The sequence below is a fragment of the Fusarium solani genome, assembly GCF_023522795.1.
Source record: "Fusarium solani strain SB1 chromosome Unknown bctg00000010, whole genome shotgun sequence".
Classification (NCBI taxonomy): domain Eukaryota; kingdom Fungi; phylum Ascomycota; class Sordariomycetes; order Hypocreales; family Nectriaceae; genus Fusarium; species Fusarium solani.
The window spans coordinates 1,754,751-1,777,154 of record NW_027072147.1 but is presented as its reverse complement, the minus strand read 5'-3'; the positions used below and the strand labels follow the sequence as shown (position 1 = coordinate 1,777,154).

At 54.9% G+C, this 22,404-nt stretch overlaps 9 protein-coding genes across 9 annotated transcripts; 5 read left to right on the top strand and 4 right to left on the bottom strand.

Moving 5' to 3' along the window:
• Nucleotides 1–229: 229 nt before the first annotated feature.
• MRS44_014630 (uncharacterized protein) lies at nucleotides 230–1,057 on the top strand (the record flags this gene model as incomplete). The annotated part of the gene is made up of 3 exons (XM_065618487.1): nucleotides 230–271; nucleotides 345–539; nucleotides 599–1,057. 3 exons carry the CDS (start codon nucleotides 230–232, stop codon nucleotides 1,055–1,057), a joined length of 696 nt encoding a protein of 231 aa, XP_065474559.1.
• Nucleotides 1,058–1,378: 321 nt separating this feature from the next.
• MRS44_014629 (uncharacterized protein) lies at nucleotides 1,379–1,841 on the bottom strand (the record flags this gene model as incomplete). The annotated part of the gene is made up of 4 exons (XM_046277199.2): nucleotides 1,379–1,431; nucleotides 1,500–1,560; nucleotides 1,620–1,704; nucleotides 1,837–1,841. 4 exons carry the CDS (start codon nucleotides 1,839–1,841, stop codon nucleotides 1,379–1,381), a joined length of 204 nt encoding a protein of 67 aa, XP_046127716.1.
• A 383-nt stretch (nucleotides 1,842–2,224) lies between these two features.
• MRS44_014628 (uncharacterized protein) lies at nucleotides 2,225–4,825 on the top strand (the record flags this gene model as incomplete). Its single annotated transcript, XM_046284620.2, has 1 exon — nucleotides 2,225–4,825. One exon carries the CDS (start codon nucleotides 2,225–2,227, stop codon nucleotides 4,823–4,825), a length of 2,601 nt encoding a protein of 866 aa, XP_046127715.1.
• A 248-nt stretch (nucleotides 4,826–5,073) lies between these two features.
• Nucleotides 5,074–6,229, bottom strand: MRS44_014627 (uncharacterized protein; the record flags this gene model as incomplete). The annotated part of the gene is made up of 3 exons (XM_046282355.2): nucleotides 5,074–5,537; nucleotides 5,588–6,135; nucleotides 6,207–6,229. 3 exons carry the CDS (start codon nucleotides 6,227–6,229, stop codon nucleotides 5,074–5,076), a joined length of 1,035 nt encoding a protein of 344 aa, XP_046127714.1.
• Nucleotides 6,230–6,349: 120 nt separating this feature from the next.
• MRS44_014626 (uncharacterized protein) lies at nucleotides 6,350–8,057 on the top strand (the record flags this gene model as incomplete). Its single annotated transcript, XM_065618486.1, has 9 exons — nucleotides 6,350–6,505; nucleotides 6,618–6,829; nucleotides 6,889–7,018; nucleotides 7,208–7,264; nucleotides 7,340–7,355; nucleotides 7,508–7,633; nucleotides 7,690–7,760; nucleotides 7,812–7,953; nucleotides 8,023–8,057. 9 exons carry the CDS (start codon nucleotides 6,350–6,352, stop codon nucleotides 8,055–8,057), a joined length of 945 nt encoding a protein of 314 aa, XP_065474558.1.
• A 1,566-nt stretch (nucleotides 8,058–9,623) lies between these two features.
• MRS44_014625 (uncharacterized protein) lies at nucleotides 9,624–14,924 on the top strand (the record flags this gene model as incomplete). Its single annotated transcript, XM_065618485.1, has 7 exons — nucleotides 9,624–10,315; nucleotides 10,367–11,503; nucleotides 11,766–11,788; nucleotides 12,064–12,376; nucleotides 12,455–12,643; nucleotides 12,700–14,782; nucleotides 14,838–14,924. 7 exons carry the CDS (start codon nucleotides 9,624–9,626, stop codon nucleotides 14,922–14,924), a joined length of 4,524 nt encoding a protein of 1,507 aa, XP_065474557.1.
• Nucleotides 14,925–15,377: 453 nt separating this feature from the next.
• Nucleotides 15,378–16,307, top strand: MRS44_014624 (uncharacterized protein; the record flags this gene model as incomplete). Its single annotated transcript, XM_046274133.1, has 3 exons — nucleotides 15,378–15,434; nucleotides 15,485–15,571; nucleotides 15,627–16,307. 3 exons carry the CDS (start codon nucleotides 15,378–15,380, stop codon nucleotides 16,305–16,307), a joined length of 825 nt encoding a protein of 274 aa, XP_046127711.1.
• Nucleotides 16,308–16,626: 319 nt separating this feature from the next.
• On the bottom strand, nucleotides 16,627–17,911 carry MRS44_014623 (uncharacterized protein; the record flags this gene model as incomplete). The annotated part of the gene is made up of 2 exons (XM_046277197.2): nucleotides 16,627–17,769; nucleotides 17,828–17,911. 2 exons carry the CDS (start codon nucleotides 17,909–17,911, stop codon nucleotides 16,627–16,629), a joined length of 1,227 nt encoding a protein of 408 aa, XP_046127710.2.
• A 1,879-nt stretch (nucleotides 17,912–19,790) lies between these two features.
• MRS44_014622 (uncharacterized protein) lies at nucleotides 19,791–21,224 on the bottom strand (the record flags this gene model as incomplete). The annotated part of the gene is made up of 1 exon (XM_046271398.2): nucleotides 19,791–21,224. One exon carries the CDS (start codon nucleotides 21,222–21,224, stop codon nucleotides 19,791–19,793), a length of 1,434 nt encoding a protein of 477 aa, XP_046127709.2.
• Nucleotides 21,225–22,404: the final 1,180 nt, after the last annotated feature.

Below are 22,404 nucleotides of genomic sequence, written 5' to 3'. Positions count from 1 at the left end.
CAGACCCACCAGCTAAGCTTCTTTTGGAACAAGACCACTCACCGCCCGGCAGATTCCACATCATCAGCTAGGATGGCCTATTTGGCAGGCGGTACCTGAATAGGAGGATCGCAACAACAACAGCAGTGAATCCCTGACGTCGTCGCCTCGCTCGTTACCATCTTACCTTCACCCTCCTGCAACTGCGCACATCTTCTTCGACAAAACAAAACCCTCGCGCATCGATAAAATGGCCGACCGATTCCCATCTCTCGAGGACTTTGATTCGGGGGTGAGTCCATGACGATGGAGTATGAGAGAGCTGGGAGCTAATGTGAAATGATCAAGCGCAAACCGATATCAAGGACCCATCCGCCGATCCCTCGACTGATGACTTCCTCGCCCGCGAGAAGGCTCTTCTCGGAGACGATGCTGACCAGTTCGCGACCAACGATGACGCTGCTGCCTTTGTCGATGCCGAAGGCGATCTCCTCGGTTCCGGCGGCAATGAGCAGTCAACATTCGAGTCTCAGTTCCCTGACTTGACTCAGCCTGATGCGGTGAGTTGCCCCTTCCAAAGAAGCCGTGGATGCAGATGCTGATACGTGTACGGATACAGGGTACTGGACTTGCGCCCGGCGGAACCGCCATCACCGGACCTTCTGTCAGCTACAACTCAGGATACCAGGCTTACGCTGAGGAAGAGGAGGAGCCTGAGGTTATCAAGGAGTGGCGCGAACGACGAGATGCCCAGATTGCGAAGCGTGTCGAACAATTTGCTGCCCAGCGAGAGGAGACGATCAAGGAGGCCCAGCAAAACATCGACGACTTTTATGACAACTATAACAACAAGAAGGAGAAGGGTATCGCCCAGACACGAAAGGAGGCTGAGGAGTTCCTGGCCAACCAGGAGGACACCGTTTCTGGCGGCACCAGCTGGGACCGTATCGCCAAGCTGGTGGATGTCAGCGGCAAGGGTACCAAGGGTGGTGCCTCTGGATCCGGCAAGGAGCGCTTCCGTGAGCTGCTCGTGAGCCTGCGCAAGGACGAGAAGGCGCCTGGCGCCACGGGCTACTAGAGTGAGCTCGCTTGCCTGTCAATCCCCCAATCTTTCAACGGACAGTTGCTGGTCGGTGCAGAGCACTAGACACCATCGTTGATATACGCCGGTTCCCGGCTTTTCCCGTGCTGTATTCTAGAATTTAGGAGTCCAGGTTTAATGGCAATCACGTGTGAATAGATGAACACGGTTCAGAGCACCAGCAGAACACAGTGAAACGATGACAGCTCCGTGGGGATATCATATTGGGTCCATCTCCATCTATTGACACACTCTACTAGTCACATTGACCATCCATCGTCTCGCAAGCTATAGGACAAGTTGACCAAGCTCCATCCTTTAGAAGTAGGAGTTGTAGCCAAGGACCTTGCGGCCGGCACCGTAGACGCTGGCTGCATGTTGGTCAGCACCGGGGTTCCAAACTCCAACGCATGTCTCGGATTCAATGTAGGAAACTCACCGCCGAAGGTACCCCAGAGGAGGATGAGGTAGGGAGTGAGGAAGACGCGGCTGCGGGGGTTCTATCGGCTCGGTCAGCGGGAAGGTCGGCGGGAAACGAGATGATCAATTCGGGTCGTACAATCTTCCACAGACGGGTGTGGTTCTTGTAGGCGTTCTGGTAGAATCGCTGGTGCTGAGGCACCTGGTTCTTAGCGTCGACGAGGCTGCGAGAATGTCAGTGACGGATTCTCGTATGATGTGATGTTCGGTGCTGTCCGGGCTCGGCAATGGCCATTGGGATCGAAGGAGGCGAATCTGGTCACCGCGAGAGTCAGCTAGGGATCAATTGCACGTACCCCATTTTGAAAGAGGTTTATTGAGAGGCGTGGGAGATTCCGATGGTTGGTATCGTGTGGGGTGGTTGAGTGGTGAACGGAGGATGTCGATGTTCGGTAGAAGAAATGAGGCCATAACCTGATTGGAGCCGGAAGCAGAGCATGACTCAGCATAGCTTTCAGCGTTCCCGTTGGTGGGCACGTGCTAGCGCGACCCATGCATCCATTACCGCGAGCGAGGTCACTGATGCGCGAATCAAAAAGTCATGTAGCTCTCCGGGTTGAAGATTTGGATATCCATGCCGAATTCTCGACGTTGCGAACTTCTATGCTTTTGCTGCTACGACCTTTACATGTCCCAATGCGGTGATGTGAATCCAACTGGAGCTGGTTAACCCGACTACCGGCTATGTATCGAATGCTGAAGCGCATTCAACGCTTCCCGGATGCACCGACACCAGCACAAATTTCGTCCGTCTCAAGCCCCCGGTCCTTGAGTATCGCCGTTCGACTCCGATCCCGGTGTCCGGCTCTCGTGCCCCCATTAGCGACACTAAGCTTGCTAAATTGCATCACATGCTCTTCGGCTGCTGAGAATGCAACAACGCAGAGGAAATGGAGGTCGACAACGTCGGGGTCGCTGAGAATACGCCATGAGGATGGAGCATTGGGGTCACGCGAGGCGAGAGTACCTACGCCTTTGGGTATACGGCTTCGTGGGAACGGAAACTTGAGTCTGTCTGCGCACAACACTGTGCTGGACGAGGTTTCTGACTGGGAGCGTCGAATCGTAACAACTCGTCACAGTCATGGGGACAAAGGCGTATGGGAGATGTTCAAGGAGCTCCGAAAGGCCGGAGAGGTGCACGTTATAACTGAACCTCGAGCAGAGTTTCTGCGTGACAATATTTTGAAAGCAGCGTTAACAAACGCAGATCGAATGGAGGAACTCTTCGCATTTGCTCAACAGCTTCGCGACGAATATGACTTCAATTGGCCCGAGCTGTACATGAAGGTGGTTCACTTTTACCTCAGCCAGAGCGACTATGACGCTGCGTCTCGTTGGCACCTGAAGCTGATGCCGGGCTTTCGTCCTGACCTGGATAGCTTCGGTGCTCTCCTGACCGGCTTCGTCATTGATTTCTCTCCTGAGATTCAGAGAACCCTGACGAGGATGTATATCTTCAGTCCATTTCGTGAGCTGTACGACTACGTTGTGCCGGCTCTCTTTGACTCGGGTCAATCCCATCCGGCTCGCGTCTGGAGGAAAAGGTTCATTCTTTTCAACGATCATCCGACGTCGTCAAAGTCGAAACCATTCCTCCACTTTGCTTCACGATACTTTCCCACAATTGGTCTTACTCAAGAGGAGCTGAAACTCCTCGGGCCAGATGGTAGCGATCAAGGCGCCCTGGCAGATTCGACATCCAAGGACTCCAAATCAGACCAACCCAAGGGCATATACAGCGACAAGTTCACAGCTCGATGGTTTGCAAGCTCCTGGACTTCTTCAGAGTTTGCGATCAATCTCATGCATAAGCTTGGCTTGCGGACCATTGGGCCACTCTCTCTGCAGTCTGTTGCCCTTCGAGAAGACGACGCTCGTGGCGTATTAGACCGCCTCACCCAGCTTCAGAAGCTGAGGATTGCCATTGCCCCCAAACTTTACTGCAAAGCCATCGTGTCCTTTGCTCAAGGAGGCAATGATGACTTGCTTAGGGATCTGTTACATTGTGACATTCACCCTGATGAATTCGACGACCCAGAAACACGGCAATTACTGCTTGCGGCCGCCGCTCGACAGCAGGACTGGGGGCGAGAGCGGCTTCTTCAAGAGGTGGAGGCTTTGGAGGTTTTCACGTCTCAGCAAAGATATTCTCATGCCAAACAGCTCAACAATCATCTCCGCGCAATGCTGGACAGGGAGGACCTCCACAAGGTGAGGTTGGTCCTTGATGAGATGGACACATCCCATGTTAGTCTGTGGCAAAAAAACTCGGCCGCGCTGCTACACCGAGTTTTCAAGGATATCTGGTACCACCCAAAGACCAGCAAACAAAAGTTTTACGGGCTCCAGGAAGATCCTCAACTTGACAGGGCCATCAACCTTGCCTTGCGGGTAGCACGCCACGATGTCGCTATCCCTATCAGGTACTGGCAGATGCTCCTTTACAACCTGGGGCGTCTCGGCCGCTTCAGTGAGCTCGAGGAGCTGAGCTATGAGATCTGCGAACTATACAACCCCGAGTATGGAGGCCTGATCCCAGTTCACTGGAGAGACCTGCCCCCTAAACCGGGCGTAATACAAAACAAGGAATCTGAGAAGACGGAGTTGTTGCTAGACCCCTCAGTTGAAGAACCGCAGAAAGGCAAACGAAGCCATTTCCCTGAAGAGTTTTGGAGAGCTGAGATGGGCCTCACAGAGGAAGAGCTCAAAGGCGACAAGTCCGAGCCGGATGAGAGCACTTATGACGGCTGGCAAAAACGGACCAAGAGGGTCAGAAAAGTGTTTCGCATACCGGCCGATCTACCCTTTACACACAGACAGCACCCAGTGCAAAAGATATTTGACAACAGCCTCCAGCGCGCAATCCTGAGATGGGGTTTCGACAAGACGTTGGCTCAGGCGCCGACGACAATGTCCCTCATGAAGGTCAAGCAAGCAGGGGCTCAAGACTTTGACCTGGCGTATGGAGTTCGCCTCTTGGCTCTGCTGCGCGACAGGGGCGTCTTCATTGACAAGCAGATTGTGCGGAGCGCCATCATCAAGCGCATTGCCGTGGCACATTTACCTGGACGAGCGAGAGCCAGGGCGAGGGACAATCGGGAGCTATCACCCGAGAACATGAAGCGTCTCGTGGATGAGGCATGGGGCTCTGAGATTCTTCCTGGAGTTGGTCAGCTATCGAAAGAGATCGAGAACCAGAAGCCCAGGATGTGGAAGAACTATCCCAGGCTCTTCAAGAAGACCTATGATAAAGACGGAGGTGATGACGATGAGGAGATATGAAAGGCTAATTAGCCCACACTCTCGGCCATGAAACGCATAACGAAAGCTGAATCTAGCCATTGTAATATTATTAGACAAAAAAACCGTGACTCCAAGTACATCGGCGACATGACCCTCATGACCTGCTTTACATTGTATTGGTACATCCGTGTAGTAAAAGCTGCCTCCTTGAGCACCCCAGATCGCTATAATAGCAGAGCGTCGGATGGCAGCGGGTATCCCTGACATTGTCAATCACCAGACGCCTTCTAGCCGTGCTTCTTGGGCTTGATCAGCAGCAGAATGAACATGCCAAAGATGATAAGAATTAGGAGAAGGATGATCTTTCGCTTGGTCGTCCTCCGCTGGTAGCCCGACGCGACCTTGAGTTCCGTCTCGGCAGCCTTGACATCGGTGTTCATACGCTCGACGTTGTAGTCGATGCGGTCGAGCATTGTGCCCTGGTCGATGACCATGGTCTGGAGATCGCGGAACAGGTCCGAGAGCTCAATGATGCCCTGAGCGATGTCCTCGATCTCCCGCTCGCGCTGGGCGATGGCGGCATCATTAGAGTGAAGCACCCTTTGTTGAGTAGCTTGCTGGAGGGTAGTTTGAGAGAATGAGCGGTCGGCATCGGATTCTTGGAGTGAGGGATCGAGATACCCCGGCTGGGGAGTGCTGGATCTTTCGCCGACAGGGCTGAGAGCACCGAGGCCACCCATGCCACGAAGCTCTGTGATACAGGGTTAGATAAAAACGAGCCAGAGTGCTGGTGTAACAAACTCTTTAAATATGCGCTTTGCTTCTTTCTGAAGTTGGCACTTGCTTCTTGAACTCTTGCGGCGAGCGAGATTTGGATATTCTTGGCCATCGTTTCCTCGGCCCTTGTAATGGTATTGGAGTGTTGAGACTCGCGCACCATCTGCTCAATCCGTTGGATACAGCGATGGCAATCATGGAAACCCTTGGTGATATCCTGCGTGAGCCTCTCTATCTGTGCCTCCTCCGCCCTCTTGGCGTCCTCATCGTTGAAGCCGGGTAGTACATGCTTCTGATGTAGCTTCTCGAGGTTCTGACCCTTGGTAGCGATATTGGCGAGCAAGTCTGTGATCTCATCGGAAACATCGGCCCAGCGAGGGGGAAGCAGGTCCATCTCAATCACGGCGTCGCCATCGTCTTCGAATGCGCCGGCCGAGAGAAGGCCGCGACGGTCATCGTTCGCATAACTGGTGGTGTATGAATCGGCAAGGGCGCTGCCGGCAGAAGCGCCGGGTCCATATGGTCTCCGCGGGGTGGGATGGTGCGCGTAAGACTGCCGGTAGGAGATGTATCTGATGCCCAGGAGAATCAGCTTCCGCCCTGACAGCGAACAATGATGAGTTGACAATGGGAGCCCTCGTACAGGTTAGTGCGGTCTCGCCACATGGCGGACGCAGACGGGGATAGGAACGACCGTCAGAGTGAGCAAGAATGCGAAATTGGATCGGGCAGAGCGAGTTGCCAAGGGAGCGTCATGGGACGGTCAATGAAGGCGTCGTTGTCGTCATGAGCGAGGATCGCGAACCGAGTCGAATGCGGGTTGAGGCTGGTGGTATCTGTAGCTGGCTTTGGCTGGGAGCTGGACTGGAGCATTACGACACAGCATGGAGTCCCATTCGACAGGGGTTTCCGAGGAGTGTCCCTTCCGTTCTGGGAGATGAGGTACGTACCGACCGACTGTCGCCTGGGCGGCTCACCTCAGACGGGAGCTTCCATGCAGTGACAGCTGAGGGAACTGCTGAAACGGAAACGAGAGGGAGCCGCACAGTGTTAGCAACCTGGAGGCTCCGCACACGCCATCCCCTTCGGCAGTCCCCGCCGCTACGGCGCCTCATGTGCCCCTTTCGCAGAGCTCCGGCCACTGAACAGGCTCTCTGGAAGCCCCCTCGACGCCCCTGGAGCACCTCCACCAGAGCCTCCGGGCCGTGCAAAATACAGTGCATTCTCTTTCCCCTCTCCAGCCGTCCTGTACTTTTTTTGCCTTAGGTACCTATTATTTCCCCCTGACCTTGGACACTCCCCACGAAAGCTCCAAACCCGTGAAGCGAAAAGGTCCGACTTTCTTGGCTCGACAACCCCGCGACCTCAGAACTTGTCCAAGTCATCCTCCTTCTCGTGCGATCGACACCCACACTTTTACTATCACGTCTTTTGTTATCACCTACGACCAACATGGTGAGTTGCGCTACCCATTCCGCCTGGCTGCGCGACGTAGTCGCCATCCATTGTTGTTTACCGCCTTGTCCCCTCTCCCCTTACTGCCGATGGGCATTGACCCCGCGGCGACTTGATGAGAGGGGCTCACGCTGATGGTTTTGTTGCCATGTTTTCAAGACCAGAGACTGACGCAAGTTGTCGTTGTAGGCCGACTCCCTCACCGAAGAGCAGGTCTCTGAGTTCAAGGAGGCCTTCTCCCTGTTCGTAAGTTACTCTCGCTCTCTGTCGCTCCTCTGGGCGGCCATCTTCTGGCGAGGCTGTCGCTAACCTCTTGCGTAGGACAAGGATGGCGATGGTGAGTGATTCTCCCTCCTGCTCGCAAAGCCCCTCGTCGGTCTCAGCCCGATTCTTTTTCCGAATTACATGATGCATCGAACCTCTATGCGCATACTGCTCTTCAGTCGATGCGAATCGTTTCGAGACGGTAAACTAAACGTTTCGCTCTAGGCCAGATCACCACCAAGGAGCTGGGCACCGTCATGCGCTCCCTCGGCCAGAACCCCTCCGAGTCTGAGCTTCAGGACATGATCAACGAGGTCGACGCCGACAACAACGGCACCATCGACTTCCCTGGTGCGTAGAACTTGACAAGCCTGGGCCGACAAAACAAGACTGACGCTAGTGTCAAGAGTTCCTTACCATGATGGCGCGCAAGATGAAGGACACCGACTCTGAGGAGGAGATCCGCGAGGCTTTCAAGGTTGGTGTGATCATGCTTCGCTGAAGCCTTGACGTGCTAACTCACCGCCAGGTCTTCGACCGTGATAACAACGGCTTCATTTCTGCTGCTGAGCTCCGACACGTTATGACCTCTATCGGCGAGAAGCTTACCGACGACGAGGTTGACGAGATGATCCGGGAGGCTGACCAGGACGGTGATGGCCGAATCGACTGTGAGTCTCTTCCGTCACTGCTGACGACAAGTTGCCAGCGGAGCTTCCCAATACTGACCACGACTATAGACAACGAGTTTGTCCAGCTCATGATGCAAAAATAAACGACCTGCTTGATACCTGAACAACCGAATCCCTAGGCATGCCATTTGCATGCCGACGCTGGCAGCGAGTGCGCATGGTCCTAGGGAGCACGGGTACTCTTCTTTATTTAATAGCAAAACTGCAAGCGATTCGGAGGACATCTTCGATAGTTGGGCCAAAGTTGTGAGGAGTGACTAGCTTTCCGTGTTTACTCATGTCTCCACGGCTGTTGTTGTCCCATGGTTTTTTATCTACATGGCTCATGAATCATGACAACAGAGCAATTTTTCCACCTGGTCTTTGATCTTGATTCTTGGTGTGATTGTGTGTGTGTTGCCAGGTTGAAATTGTGACACGCTGACGGCTGACATGTGCAGCCAGCCTCATGTTGCAAGACTGTTGAGGCACTCTGGTGAGGGGCGGCGAGCGGTCAGAAAGGCCCTTTTCAGCATGCACTGAGGAGGATGTCTCTCAGCCCTACAGCCCAGCCCACCCAGGCCTTCTCCGATAAGGGGCTCGGCAAATTGCCCGTATCGTCTGGGCCTAGACTTGAGTGCTTATCTTGATGTGCAATACGTCTCGACAACATCCTACGTGGCATTGAATGGCCAGTCACAGGGCGCTGTGTTGATGCTCCTGTTCAGGGGGCCAGATGAGCCCTTTGTTGAGAGGAATCTGGGGCGTCTAGTGGATGGCAGCTCGCAGCGCTCCTTGCTCAAGGGATTTGGCTAGACTCGGAGCAGGTAGCCGGGTCAGCTTACGAGGGACGCTATGCCCACACATGCTCCATGGATGCGAGTCCATGGTGCAAGGGAGGAGCTAGGATTGACCCCACAAGTACGAGTTGATCTCGTGAAGCAGGCTGTAATTACAAGGTATGTGATGGCGTCGGTCAAAGTTGAAGTTGAAGTGATTGCCACTCCAGCTGGTTGGAGGTTGACAACGCAAGCTGAGAGGGAAGAGAAGAAGCATACAGAAGTAGTAGCGTCTTCTAGCTGACAACCTGTCCTCCAAACCTGTCCTACACTGCGGCATGGGTGTCAATATTAGGATGGACGCCAAGCAAGGGCAGCATGAGCGAGCATTGATGAATGGCCCTGTCGTATTTCGAAGGCGGTGCATTCCATTGCACGTGTTAGACAGCTCGTCGCAATTTGTGTTCAATAGCCACCAGCCACAGACACTGGCACATCAGACATGGCTGGCGTTGGGCGAGAACAGGCCCGGCCTGCGCTGCGCTGCGAGGAGAAGAGGGATGCCTGGGCTGCCCTTCCCTTCCCTTTATACGAGCTCCGGCAGGAAAAGCCGCGAGGTTCAGCCGCTACCAACTTAAGCTGCCTAGGCTCGGTTCAAGTTAGATGAGGCTGATTCTGATTCCCGTCCCTTTGCTCCTAGTCGAGACAGACACATCGCGAAAAGCCAAAACTTTTCTGACAGCTGCAACGTCCCCGTACCCGTCCCCGCGCCTCGTCTTCTTCAGCCTTTTCCCGTCTTGGGCCTGCCATGTGAGGTCCTGAATTGCGCCTCCCTCTCTCTTGTTGACCCTGCGTCGCCTCTCGGGGGTTTGCCCGTGTAATTACTACAAAATGGTCGGCCCTCTGCGTCGTGGGCGCCTCTGGCTTGGTGTCGCGTGCGTCTGGATCCTGTGCTTTTGGTACCTGTCAAACTCGGGCTCCTTTACTCTATTCGGCGATGAAGATCCCCTCGAGGGCAAAGGTCCCAATGCCTGGACGCGACGGCCTGCAAAGTATCCCATCGCGACCGATAAGTTGGCCACATTACCCAAGGGCGACGCCAATGTCAAGATCCCCCAGATCCAAGCTGTCCCGCCCACCGAGAACGCCGTCGCCAAGGAGCTTCGACTGACCCGTCTGGCCGCTGTCAAGAAGAGCTTTGAGCACAGCTGGAGTGGCTACTCAAACTACGCGTGGATGCACGATGAAGTGACCCCTCTGACCGGCAAGTCAAAGGACCCTTTTGGTGGATGGGCTGCTACTCTGGTCGACGCTCTCGACACGCTATGGATCATGGACATGAAGGATGAGTTCACAAAGGCTGTCGCCGCAGCAGACGGAATTGACTTTACAAAGAGTTCGATGAATACCATCAACATCTTTGAGACTACTATTCGTTACCTGGGAGGTTTTCTCTCAGCTTATGAGCTCAGCGGCAGGACTCATGCCACTCTCTTGAAGAAGGCTATCGAGGTTGGCAACCTGATTATGTGCGCCTTTGATACTCCCAACCACATGCCCGTCACTCGATGGGAGTGGAAGAAGTAAGTTGCCCCTACTCATGGAGTTTGTTCATCTTCTCACACCCGATTTAGGGCTGCATATGGACAGCAGCAGTCAGCATCACGGGAAGCTCTCGTTTCGGAGCTTGGCTCTCTGAGCCTGGAACTCACCAAACTTTCTCAGCTCACCAACGACATGAGATATTACGATGCGGTGAAGCGAATTGGTGATCAGTTTGAGTCTACGCAGCTCAACACTCGTCTTCCCGGCATGTGGCCCGTCGTCATTGACGCTTACACGCCTGCCTTCCATGCGGGCACCGACTTCACCCTGGGAGGCATGTCAGACTCACTGTACGAGTATTTGCCCAAGCAGTATCTCCTCCTCAATGGCCAAGTTGACCAGCCGCGGCGACTATATGAGAGCTTCATTCCCGTCGCTATTAAGCATTTGTTCAGGAGGGCACTGACGCCTTGGGAGAAGCCTATCATCATCTCGGGTGACTACCAGGTTACAGATCTGCCTGGTGAACAGCCCAAGTATAGCTCAGTCCCCCGAGGCCAGCACCTGACCTGCTTTGCTGGAGGCATGGTGGCAATGGCTAGTCGCATCTTTAACCGTCCAGCCGATCTCGAGATTGCCACACAGCTCACTGAAGGCTGCGTCTGGTCTTACCATGCTACGCAGACTGGACTTGGCCCAGAAATCTTCCACTTTATCCCATGCGGGAATGCCGATACACCAGCGACCAACGACTGCGTCTGGAGTGAGGAGCGATGGCTCAAGGCGGTCGAGGAGCAACATGCCTCTGAATTCAACCCCCCACCGATGAGAGCATCAGAGTGGAAGAAGCCTACCGTCGAGGATATCGTCAAGAAGCACAACATCCCCAAGGGAATGACGGGGGTGACTGACGGGCGATACATCCTCAGACCGGAGGCGATCGAGTCCATCTTCATCATGTACCGAATTACCGGTGACTCGAGCTGGATGGACAAGGCGTGGACCATGTTCGAGACGATTGAGAAGGTCACGCGAACAGACATTGCGGCGTCGGCGGTGGACGATGTGACCAAGACAGAACCGGTCAAGATGGACAGCATGGAGAGTTTCTGGCTGGCCGAGACGCTCAAGTATTTCTACCTCATCTTTAGCGAGTTCGACGTAATCAGCCTGGACAAGTGGGTGCTGAACACGGAAGCGCACCCGCTGAGCCGCCCAGATGTACAGTAGGCAGTGAGGAGACATGAATATCAGGAGGAGGAACATGCATGGAGATGGATAATGAGAGGCATTGGGTTTGAGGGAAGATGGAAACGGCCGAGATCCTATAACAGTAGGCTTGGCGTGTAATTTAGTCTTTCTTAGTCTTGTCGAAATTATGCGGTCATGAGCCATGGCATTGATTCTATCTGAGCCCTTCTACTTGACCCTATGGCCCATTAGAGATGAGCATTTAATCCATCAATCCGTCTTGATACCTTCATTAAGCTCATGGCGGATGACTAACAGAGGTACGTCGCCAAGGGGTTCAGGCTCGGGGGCAGTGGAGCCCGTGCCCGTGCCCCACGTTGAAAGGTGTCCGCCGCCGCAACGCAAGCAGAAGCACAGCACAGCACAGCAGCACACACCGTCACTGACCCGTGACGGCGCAACCTACCTTGCCCTCTTTTTAAACAGCTGCCTTGAGCCAACAGCAAGGCTGCAAATAACTGCCTCGTCCGCCATCCTCTTGTCGTCCTGCTCAAGGCTTCATCTGGATATTTGCTCCCTGCTGGACCTGATTGAGCTTTTGGCCACCTCCGCTACTTCTCGATCCGCTCTCTCGACCCCTGGATAAGCATCGACAAGACGGCCCAACCGCTGGGTCGTTCTCCTCAAGATGAGTTCCCGTACGGCGCCAACGTCCCTGCTCTACGAGCCATCCCCCCGCGACTTGACCGGACAAGGACTTACTTTGTGTTTCTACCTGGCGCAGTGAAACAGTTCATTCGAAACGTGCGTGCGGCCAAGACGATTGCCGACGAGCGAGCTGTCATCCAGAAGGAGAGCGCTGCAATCCGCGCCAGCTTCAGAGAGGAGAGCCATGACCATAACATTCGGTGGGTGCTGTGTGCGGCCTGGAGGACTGCCGGCTAGCAATGCTATCCTGGAGCGTTGTAGTGCTGACTCTGGGATAGTCGGAACAATGTCGCAAAGCTGCTCTACCTCTTCACCCTCGGAGAGCGAACCCACTTTGGACAGATCGAATGCCTGAAGCTCCTGGCCTCGCCTCGATTCGCCGATAAGCGCCTAGGACACCTCGCTACTAGTTTGCTGTTGGATGAGAACCAGGAGGTTCTGACGCTTGTCACCAACTCACTCAAGAAGTAGGCCCATGCCGTAACCCCTGATGTAGCCAACTGGCTGCTAACCTCTGGCCCAGCGACCTCGGACACTCCAATCAATATGTCGTCGGCCTCGCGCTCTGCACGCTGGGAAACATTGCGTCGATCGAGATGTCGAGAGATCTCTTCCCCGAAATCGAAAACCTCATTTCCACCTCCAACCCATACATTCGAAGAAAGGCTGCCCTCTGCGCCATGAGGATATGTCGCAAGGTGCCGGATCTGCAGGAGCACTTCCTCGAGAAGGCGACACAGCTTCTGGCTGATAGGAACCACGGTGTCCTGCTCTGTGGACTGACCCTGGTGACCAGTCTTTGCGAGGCGGATGAGGAGGAGGGCGGAGAGGAGGGGATCGTTGAGAAGTTCAGATCCTTTGTGCCTGGACTCGTCAGGACTCTCAAGGGCCTTGCGACTTCAGGCTACGCACCCGAGCATGATGTTACTGGCATTACGGATCCCTTCCTACAGGTCAAGATTCTACACCTCCTGAGGGTTCTGGCTGTGGGCGACGCCGAGACCAGCGAGCAGATCAACGATATCCTAGCACAGGTCGCCACCAACACGGAATCATCCAAGAACGTTGGCAACTCGATTCTCTACGAAGCGGTCCGAACCATCCTCGACATCGAGGCCGACTCTGGTCTGAGGGTACTGGGTGTCAACATCCTGGGCAAGTTCCTTACCAACCGCGATAACAACATCCGATACGTGGCCCTCAACACCCTGATCAAGGTAGTCGCCATCGAGCCCAATGCCGTGCAGAGGCACCGAAATACGATCCTGGAATGTTTGAGAGATCCTGATATCAGCATTCGACGCCGAGCCTTGGATCTGAGCTTCACCTTGATCAACGAGACCAATGTCCGAGTCCTAATCCGGGAGCTATTGGCCTTCCTTGAGGTTGCCGATAATGAGTTTAAGCCGACCATGACCAGCCAGATTGGCATTGCTGCTGACAAGTTTGCGCCCAACAAGCGATGGCACTTTGACACAATGCTTCGTGTCTTGTCGCTGGCCGGCAACTACGTCAAGGAGCAGATCCTGTCGTCGTTTGTCCGCCTGGTCGCCACTACCCCTGAGCTCCAGACTTATGCGGTGCAAAAACTGTACATCAACCTCAAGAAGGACATTACCCAGGAGAGTCTGACACAGGCTGGCGCCTGGTGCATCGGCGAGTACGCGGATGCCCTCCTCAAGGGTGGACAGTATGAGGAGGAGGAGCTTGTTCAGGAGGTCAAGGAGCACGAGGTTGTCGACCTGTTCTCCCTGATCCTCAACAGCGCCTATGCCACGCAGGTCTCTACCGAGTACATTGTGACGGCACTCATGAAGTTGACGACCCGGTTCTCTGATGCCGCTCAGATTGAGAAGATTCGACGACTTCTGCAATACCACCAGACAAGTCTTGATGTTGAGATCCAGCAGCGAGTGGTTGAGTATAACAACCTCTTCAGCTTTGACCAGATCCGACGGGGTGTTCTCGAGAAGATGCCCATTCCCCAGATCAAGGAGGAGTCGCGAGTCCTTGGACCTGCGCCCACAAAGAAGAAGGCTGCCAACCGGAAATCACGAGTCATTAAGCCGACGGAACAGGATCTCCTTGATATCATGGACGCGCCAGCTGCCACGCCGTCCAACGCCCCCTCGACGACCAACACTGATCTGCTGGCTGACATTCTTGGCGGCACCACCTCCCCTCCTCCAAGCTCAACCTCACCACCTCCTCAGCAATCCAATGTTTCATCTATCATGGATCTATTTGGCTCTGCTCCTGGATCTTCTACGGCGTCTCCCGCCCCCCCTGCATCATCAAGCTTTGACCTCATGTCTGCTGCTTCCTCCTCGACCCCTCAGCCCCAGGCCCCGGCAGCGCCTGCTGGCATCCCCTGCTACGACAACAACGATCTCAACGTGACGTTCCAGATTCAGCGCAACGCCGAAGGCCTCATCCAGGCCACTGCCAAGTTCCGCAACACATCGGGCGCGGCTGGCCTGTCCAACGTGTCGCTGCAGGCTGCCGTTCCTAAGTCCCAGAAGCTTCAGCTTCTGAGCATCTCTTCCTCGGACATTGGACCTGGAGCTGAAGCCACCCAGATGATGAGGGTGTCTGGAAGCAAGGGGGTAAGTTCTATACAGTTCCTATACTGTGGTTTGAATATGCTAACAGTCTTTGTAGCCTCTGCGACTCCGTCTGAGGATCGGATATACACACCCTGCTGCTGGACAGGTCATGGAGCAGGTTAACTGGACAGAGCCTGCTTAGAATCTAAGCATGGAGCAGTCTGTGTATATGAGTTGACGGGCACTGGATGTCGACAAGGTAATGTGGCTCGGGGGGCCATGACTTATAGGAGCTGGAGCTTTGGGGGGAGATAGAATCCTAAAACGGACGGTAAAGCATCAATTCTTGTTCATTGCAAGAAAATTTCAATAATTAAACTCGTTTGAAATGTCGAGCACTGTTGATATTAAAACACTAGCGTCTTTGGTGTTTCTTGCCTTACTCAGCTTGACGATCGATTGACTTTAGAGTCTGGCTTGTGAACCCCCACAGGGAGTGACACAAGACTACATGCAGACCAACCATTGTTGGTTGAACAGCCATCACTTGAGACAACCTCTACTTATGCCATTTAAGATACTGCTGTCGTATAGACGAGTGCTTTCTTTGTATCAAAGTTCAACCATTTGCCCAGCCAAGTCCTTCGTGGTAGCCATGTCGACCAACCGGACTACTCACCTCGAGCGAACGGCCCAAGAGCCTCGCGATGAGGTTGGTATGCCCGCCCCAATGGAGATTGAATGCTTACACGTGGTTGGCAGAGCCTTCTGCGTGTGAAGCTCAGCAAGATAGAGCAGGCCAATGAGAGGATCCGGTCGTTCCGTCTGCTGCTCCCTCGACCGGTCAAGGTACGTCAAAGTCAAGCATTAGACACCTATGAAGAACCTCGTTGATGGTGTGCAGTTCTCTGCCGGCCAATGGCTCGACACATACGTCCCCGGCCTCGACAAGCCAGGCGGCTTCACCATCACGTCCCGGCCATCAGACGCCTCCTCCGCAGACGAGCCGTACTTTGACCTCGCCGTGCAGGCGTCCCCCGAGAACCCGCCCGCCGCATGGCTGTGGCAGCCGCCATCTGAAATCCTAGGCTCGACGCTCCGGGTGAGAGTTGGGGGGAGCTTTGTCTTTCCACCGCAGGATGTGCCGATGGGTGGGATACGTCGTGTGGTGTTTGCTGCCGGGGGTGTTGGCATTAACCCGCTTGTTAGCATGATAGGACATATCGCTGATGGAGGATATGATGTTGATGTGAGGGTTCTGTATGCTAGTAAGGTGCCTAAAGGAGGACTCAAGGAAGTTATCTTCTTGGAGAGGATTGCGGGTTGGTATGCTCAAGGAAAGCTTAGGGGCGAGTTGAAGGTCTTTGCAACGGGAGGAGTGACCGAGGGGGCGAGCAGCACTGGGTTTGAGGTGTTGACAAGACGGTTTGGTGTTGAAGATATTAGACAGGCGGTGGGAGACAGAACGGATGAGGGACTGGTGTATGTGTGTGGACCTCAGGGAATGACGGATGAGCTTGTTGAAGGCCTCACAGGAGAGGGAGGACTTGAAAAGAGACGAGTCCTGGTTGAGAAATGGTGGTAGAGTTGAGATCCCAAAGAAGATAAAGTCGTTTACATCGTGTAAAGGGTAACTCGAAATATCAAGATGGAAGCTATCCGTCAAAGGCAACATCTTAAACACCAAGAGAAGCCAAGTCAAGACAAGACAAGACAAGACAGAGAGAGACGAGACAATCTGCCCAGACTATGGCTGCTGATTTTATTGCGCCGTGGTATCGTATCAAAACCAATCTATTCACCAATATGCATGCATGCACCACCCCAGCCCAAGTCCACCCAAGCCCAACTCAATGCATCCGTATAGTTGACCCAAAGCCCCCATTTCCTCGCCCCCCGTCCTCCTAGGAGAAGAGATCCTCGGCCTTCTGCCGCTGCCTGGACCTTCCACCGCCAAACAGCTCCTTGCCCGCGTTGCTCCCGCCCAGCTTGGAGGGGAACAGCTCTCGAGCGTTAGCCCCCGCGGCTCCCTTGATGGAGAAGCCCTCGCCGCCGCCTTGCTGGTTCGCCATGCCGCGTATATTAAACGCGCTGCTGCCGCTGGGCTTTGTGGTCGGTACTGAAACGATCTTGGGGCGGTCCTCTTCTCTCAGGCCTGCCGATCCTATGGCTGCCTCGAGGTGGTCCAGGTTGCCTCCGCCAAACTGTTTAATAGACGATTTGACCGGGAACAGCTCCTTGGCGCTGTTGTCTGCTGATCTGCGATCCTTGAGCGCGCGCGCCCTGTGTCTGTTGCCGGAAGAACTGGCTCGCTCGCCCATGAGGTCATCACCATCACCATCGCGAGCCGGCGATGCAGACCGATCTCGCTGTGACCTCCGGCCGGAAAAGAGCTCCTTTCCTCGGTTCTCGCGGGCGTATGAGCGCGGTCGTTCATCTATCAGGTCCGAATCGCGCCTTCTCCGTTCCGGACGGGGCGCGTCGTCGTACATGCTGGCTTCATAAGTCTCTACCTCGTCGTCCGAGTTACGTCGCTGTCTGCCGCCACCGTTCCTGTGATAATCACCATCGCGATCTCTGTACCTGGAGCGGTTCTCCTGGTTGCGTCTGCGCCGCTCTTCGGGGTCGTGCTCCGGGTGGAGGAGGTAGTATCGACTTCGGAGGGCGGCGCCGGCCTGCTTCCTGTCGCTCGCGACGGCGAAGCGGACTTGGAGAGAAATCTCTGGCTTGCCCTCAAAGGGCTTCGCGGGGAGGGATTCGCCGATGGCTAGGGCGGTCGCGTCGGCCACGGGGACGGAGCTCAGCGCGACAATGGCGTCGCGCGCCGTGGGTTCGGAGGGGAAGAGGAGGTTGGCGGACGAGTCGTCGATCCATTCGACCCTGTCGACGTCGCCGAAATGGGCCTTGATATAGGCCTTGATGTCCGAGGTGTGCAGGGTATCGACGCCCTGGATGTGGATCTTGTTGGGGATCAGGGTCTTGGAGTCGTCGGTTGTAGCGGGCTCATCGTCGGCGACCTCACCAGGCTCTTCTGGCTCGTCGGGCTGCTGATTATGGGAGTCAATTCCAGTTGTCGCGGAGAGAGGAAGAGCGGTTCGGTCTTACCAGGATGTCATCGCGACCGAGATCGGCAACAAGCGCGTCGGGGGCCGTGTCGACGGCGTCGTCCATCTCGATATCAAGATCCATGGTGGTGAGGCTGTGTGTGGATGTAGAGAGCACGGAAGAGGAGCGAGTTGCGAGTTGTGGTTGAGGAGAGGAGAGATGAACAAGTTAGAAGAGCATTGATGAGTTTCGCTATGCCGTGATTAACTGTCGAGAGCAAATCTATTACACAGGCTGTGATTCAAGATGGAAGAAGGATGTGGAAAAGGCCAAGGTTGAGGCTGATGTCCCGTTTGGAGGTTGTCCCAAATGGGCCGATCGGAGTAAGAGCCCGGCTTCTCCGCCGCTAAGCTTCCAGGCGCCCTCCGCGCTGTAGGTACCCGCTGAGCCGCTACAACTTGGGACGTCCAAACCGCTGATGCTCTAGCATCGCAAACAGACACTTCCCATTTGATCCAATGCCATGCCGTTGACGATCAAAAGATGGGATGAAAGAACCGGTTCTTGGCTTTTCAAAGATCGCCTCAACACCCTGGTCAAAGTTTGGAGAGTGCAGACTGCCTTGTGACGATGCCCTCACAGGGATGCCACGTTGATCTCAGCCTCATCGTCTCTGGCTGCATGAAACAACGACAAGGCTACCTCCCATCTTACAAGGTTATAAGACTTTGAACGGTTGAATTGCAGTTTGACATGATGGGTTATTGCATATGATGACTCGTCAGTAAACAAACCGGGCGTGATCTTGAACCAGCAAATAACAAGTGTGAAGAGTCGCCATGTCTCTTCACGGCCAGATATCACCCCCTTGATGATGAGCATTGGATACATATCTGCAGTCCCACGTGACGACAAAGATTATCTAGGGGGCCTCAGATGTTCAGGACCTATCTGACATGAACGACACGCCGCGGTGTCTGGATATATTGGCATAGCCCTAATGCAAACAAACAAACATAGTGCACGCAGGTAATGTTTACGCCCGACGTCATGGCCGAGAGCAACTTCATGCCGGCAGATCCAATACAAACGATCATAAGGCGGTCTGGGACATCAACGAAACGGGATGTCCCATCCGGCTCTCCGGAACCGAGATAAGCAACACGGCAGTTTGATTAGAGTTCTTGGGTACAAAGAGACCCTGTCCAGCCTGTATACGCGACTGAAGCCATGACCGCCTCTGTTTGAGGCTCACCGACCCCCACCACCGTGATAGGGCCCGTTTGACGGGCGGGCGGCATGGGAAAATCTCACCTTGGCCCTCATGCCGCCTCAGAAAAAAAGATCTAATCGGCCCAATGAGGCCCATTCCTGCGGTGCAGGGGTTCTATCTGACACCAGTGGCTGAGTGGAAGCGATACCACCCGGGGGCGGTATGGCGTTATCTATTGTCAAAGCATCTCAGCCAAGCTGTGTTGTTGTCACTGTGGTGAGAGGAAACAAAGGAGACCAATATCATCCCAACACATGTCTTGGACCAGGGCAGATACACCGTCATCTCTCGTGTCATCGCCCGCGAGGCTCTGCTTGTGAAACATGAAACCCCTCGTGGCAAAATCGTTATCGTATCGTAGGTAGCAAGTAAAGGCTCAAACATGAGGAATCCTCTTCTTCCTATGTGTACATGTACAAGTATCGGGATGGATATTCCAACCTCTTTTCGTCTATGCTTCTAACCAAATCCAAATCCAAACCCAAAAACCAAATCCCTTTATTCCGAAGCCATACCATCCCGAAAAAGAGCGAGCCTTTCTTTTCTTTCAAAAGACGGGCCAGTGCAGTGCCCGAGGTATCTCAATAGTAGTTTCCCAAAAGTGTCTGAACGCCCCAATTATATGCCCAGTGCAGAGAAAACCAGTCGCTTTCATAATCCCTTGGTGTCCCTTTTCTAATGCCCGTGAGTGAAATCGCAAAATGGTGTTTAGTTGTTGGTGCCGTGCTCTCGTCCCGATCCCTCCTCATCCTATCGCGCAGTCTCGACTCCGCGTCGCATCTCTAGTCGGGACGACTTGCACGTCCGTGGCAGTTTCGTGAGGGGTCCTTCTGTGTCGTCCAGGCTTGACGAGCATGATACTTCAGACATGCTGCGCTTCAGCCCTTTGAAGGCTCCAACGATGTTGCCGGCAGGGGGTGACTCATCACCGCCCTCGTCACCATAGTGATCTCTGGATGATGGGTCTTGGTCGTCCTTCTGGTCGAGCACGACGTCGTGCTCCCATGCAGATTCAAGCCCCTCGAGGTAGATGGGCGATCGCTTCAGGAAGTTCCACGACAGCGTGTCGTGCTCCATGGCAATGTACAACGAGTCCATCTTGCCACTTACGTCGAGGACGGCACAGTGCTGTCGAAGGAAGGCCCTGTCGTATTGACCGTGGATGGAAGAGGGTTCCAGTTGTCGAAGCATGGGCAAGCCTTGAAGACGCTCGGCATCGCACAGCTTTGCTTGCAGAGGCATCCACGGCCGGCCTTTGAGCAGAGATTGAAAGGCCCGCGAAACGGCGGTTGTGAAGGCGTGGGCATCGTCACCTTCCACTGCGATCATTCGGTGCAAGCCACGGGAGAGACATCTCTTATATGAGGTGGTGTCCTTTTCAAATGGAAATGGTTGTTCTCTGGAGGGCATCAGGGAGACATGGATGGTCCACGGTCTCAGGGGTCCAATAGCTGGGGATCGAAAAGTCTGGTTAGGTTGTGGGGGGTTGATGGTTTGTTGGTGAGTGTTGGTAGTTGTGGGCGATAGGTGTAAGGGTTCAAAAGATGTATCGACAGAGTCGATATCTTGGGGCGGTGATAGTAAGGGCTCGGCACTTTCCAGCTTCTCGATTCTCTCCTCCATCATTTCGTCGCTATCCAGTAATTCCAGCTGACGGTTGACCAACTCGTCCACCTGTATTCCCGTCCTGGTCATCTGCTCGTCATGCGATTGGACGGTTTCCTGCAGCTTCTTCACTGTCTGCTCCAACTGGGAGACAAGCTGCCATGCGGCCGAGGCATTGCGATAGGAGCCCTTGAGTTCAGCTGAAGCTTCCTCCTTGTTCTTCTCAACAGTCTCCTCCAACTCGCTGATGCGAGAGATCAAGCCCGAGAGGCGATCATGGTCGTTCCTGTCCAGGCTTTCTTCGATCTCCCGGACGCGTTGCTTGATGAGTTCAATTTCGGCCTTGTTCTTGATAGGCGAAGGCGCGTCCGCCGAAGGGACATGGAAGCATGAGAGATGGCCGCAGTGGCATGTGGCACCGGGAAGCGATTTGTTGTGGTCAAACCCCATGCAGCCGCACCGCTGGCCCTTGAGCTCAGGGATCATGAGGATGTAGCGACATTGTCCCTTTGGTAGCTGAGACTCGTCGAGCTGCGGCGTCGAGGCCGGTGGGGGAGAGCGAGAGGGAGGCGGTGACATTGGGGTTCGTCGAACCTAGGCGTCGATGAGAGGGATCGAGGGCGAGATACGTCGTCCATGGAAAGGTCGGCGGCAGTGGGAGCCAGATATGAGATGGAGCACGGAAGGGAAAACCCACAGGGCAGCAGGCGGGCGGCTCTAATCATAAAGCAGGGCGATGTCGAGATTCGAGCCCCAGGGATGCTGGGTTGAGCGATTCCGGCCAACCGTGTTAGCAGAGTACGCGGGCCAGGTCTGCGGGTCGAGGCGACTGAATGTCGAGTCGAGGCGGACAGAGGACGACGGGAACGGCGATTGCGAGCGATTGCGAAATGCTGGGCGAGGTATCTCGCTAGCGGACCCGAAAGGGTGCTGCTGAATGGGATCCACTGCTGCGACGTTATCATCCGCTCTCGCCATCAACGTCGACGGGCAACCCACGAATCCCAGACCGGTTGCGCCCGCTGGCTGGCTGATGGCATCACAACTCCCACGTCGAGACCCGCAGGGCCATGGCACCACAGGCGACGACGAGGGTGGGGGGACGCGGCCAGGACACGGAGAGCCCAGTACAGTACGTAGCCCAACGGAGCGCAGCCCCAGAACCCAGGCCAGGCAAGGCAAAGAAAGGCCCGCAACAGCGAGGGACAAACGACAGGCCCACGCGAAGGGGCCCACGGCCCAGTTCACCACGGGGACGTGTTGGTAGGACCTTGAGGGCTTTGGAGGGCCGGGAAGGGCCCACGGAACGCCGAGAGAACACCCACCAGAGGTTGAAGAAGGGATCTAGGGCAGAGCTAGGGGCACGGGGAACTCAGGGGATGCAGTAGAGCCCCAGCAAAGACCCAGAGGACCCAGATAGCGCAGACATCTTGATTTGCTGCGACGCGCCAGCTCTGGACCAAAACTGTCCCAGCCCGCAGGACCCTCAGACCCTGGGCGCGCGTGCACGCTCTGTATTGATGGGCAGAAGGGCGATAAATTTTTTTCTTCCCTCGGATGGACGCCCACCCACACCTGGCACTGATTGATAACCCGCCCACGCTTGCTTGACTGGACCCCCGACCCCCGACCCCCTAGGCTCCCATGACCCTTTGGCCCCTTGCCGGTCCTTGGTTCTCGGTCCCTGGGTGCCTGTGTGTCTTGTCCCATGTGTATTCCCGTCTGTTTGGGGGACCACAAAGGCAAGGACAATGGATGG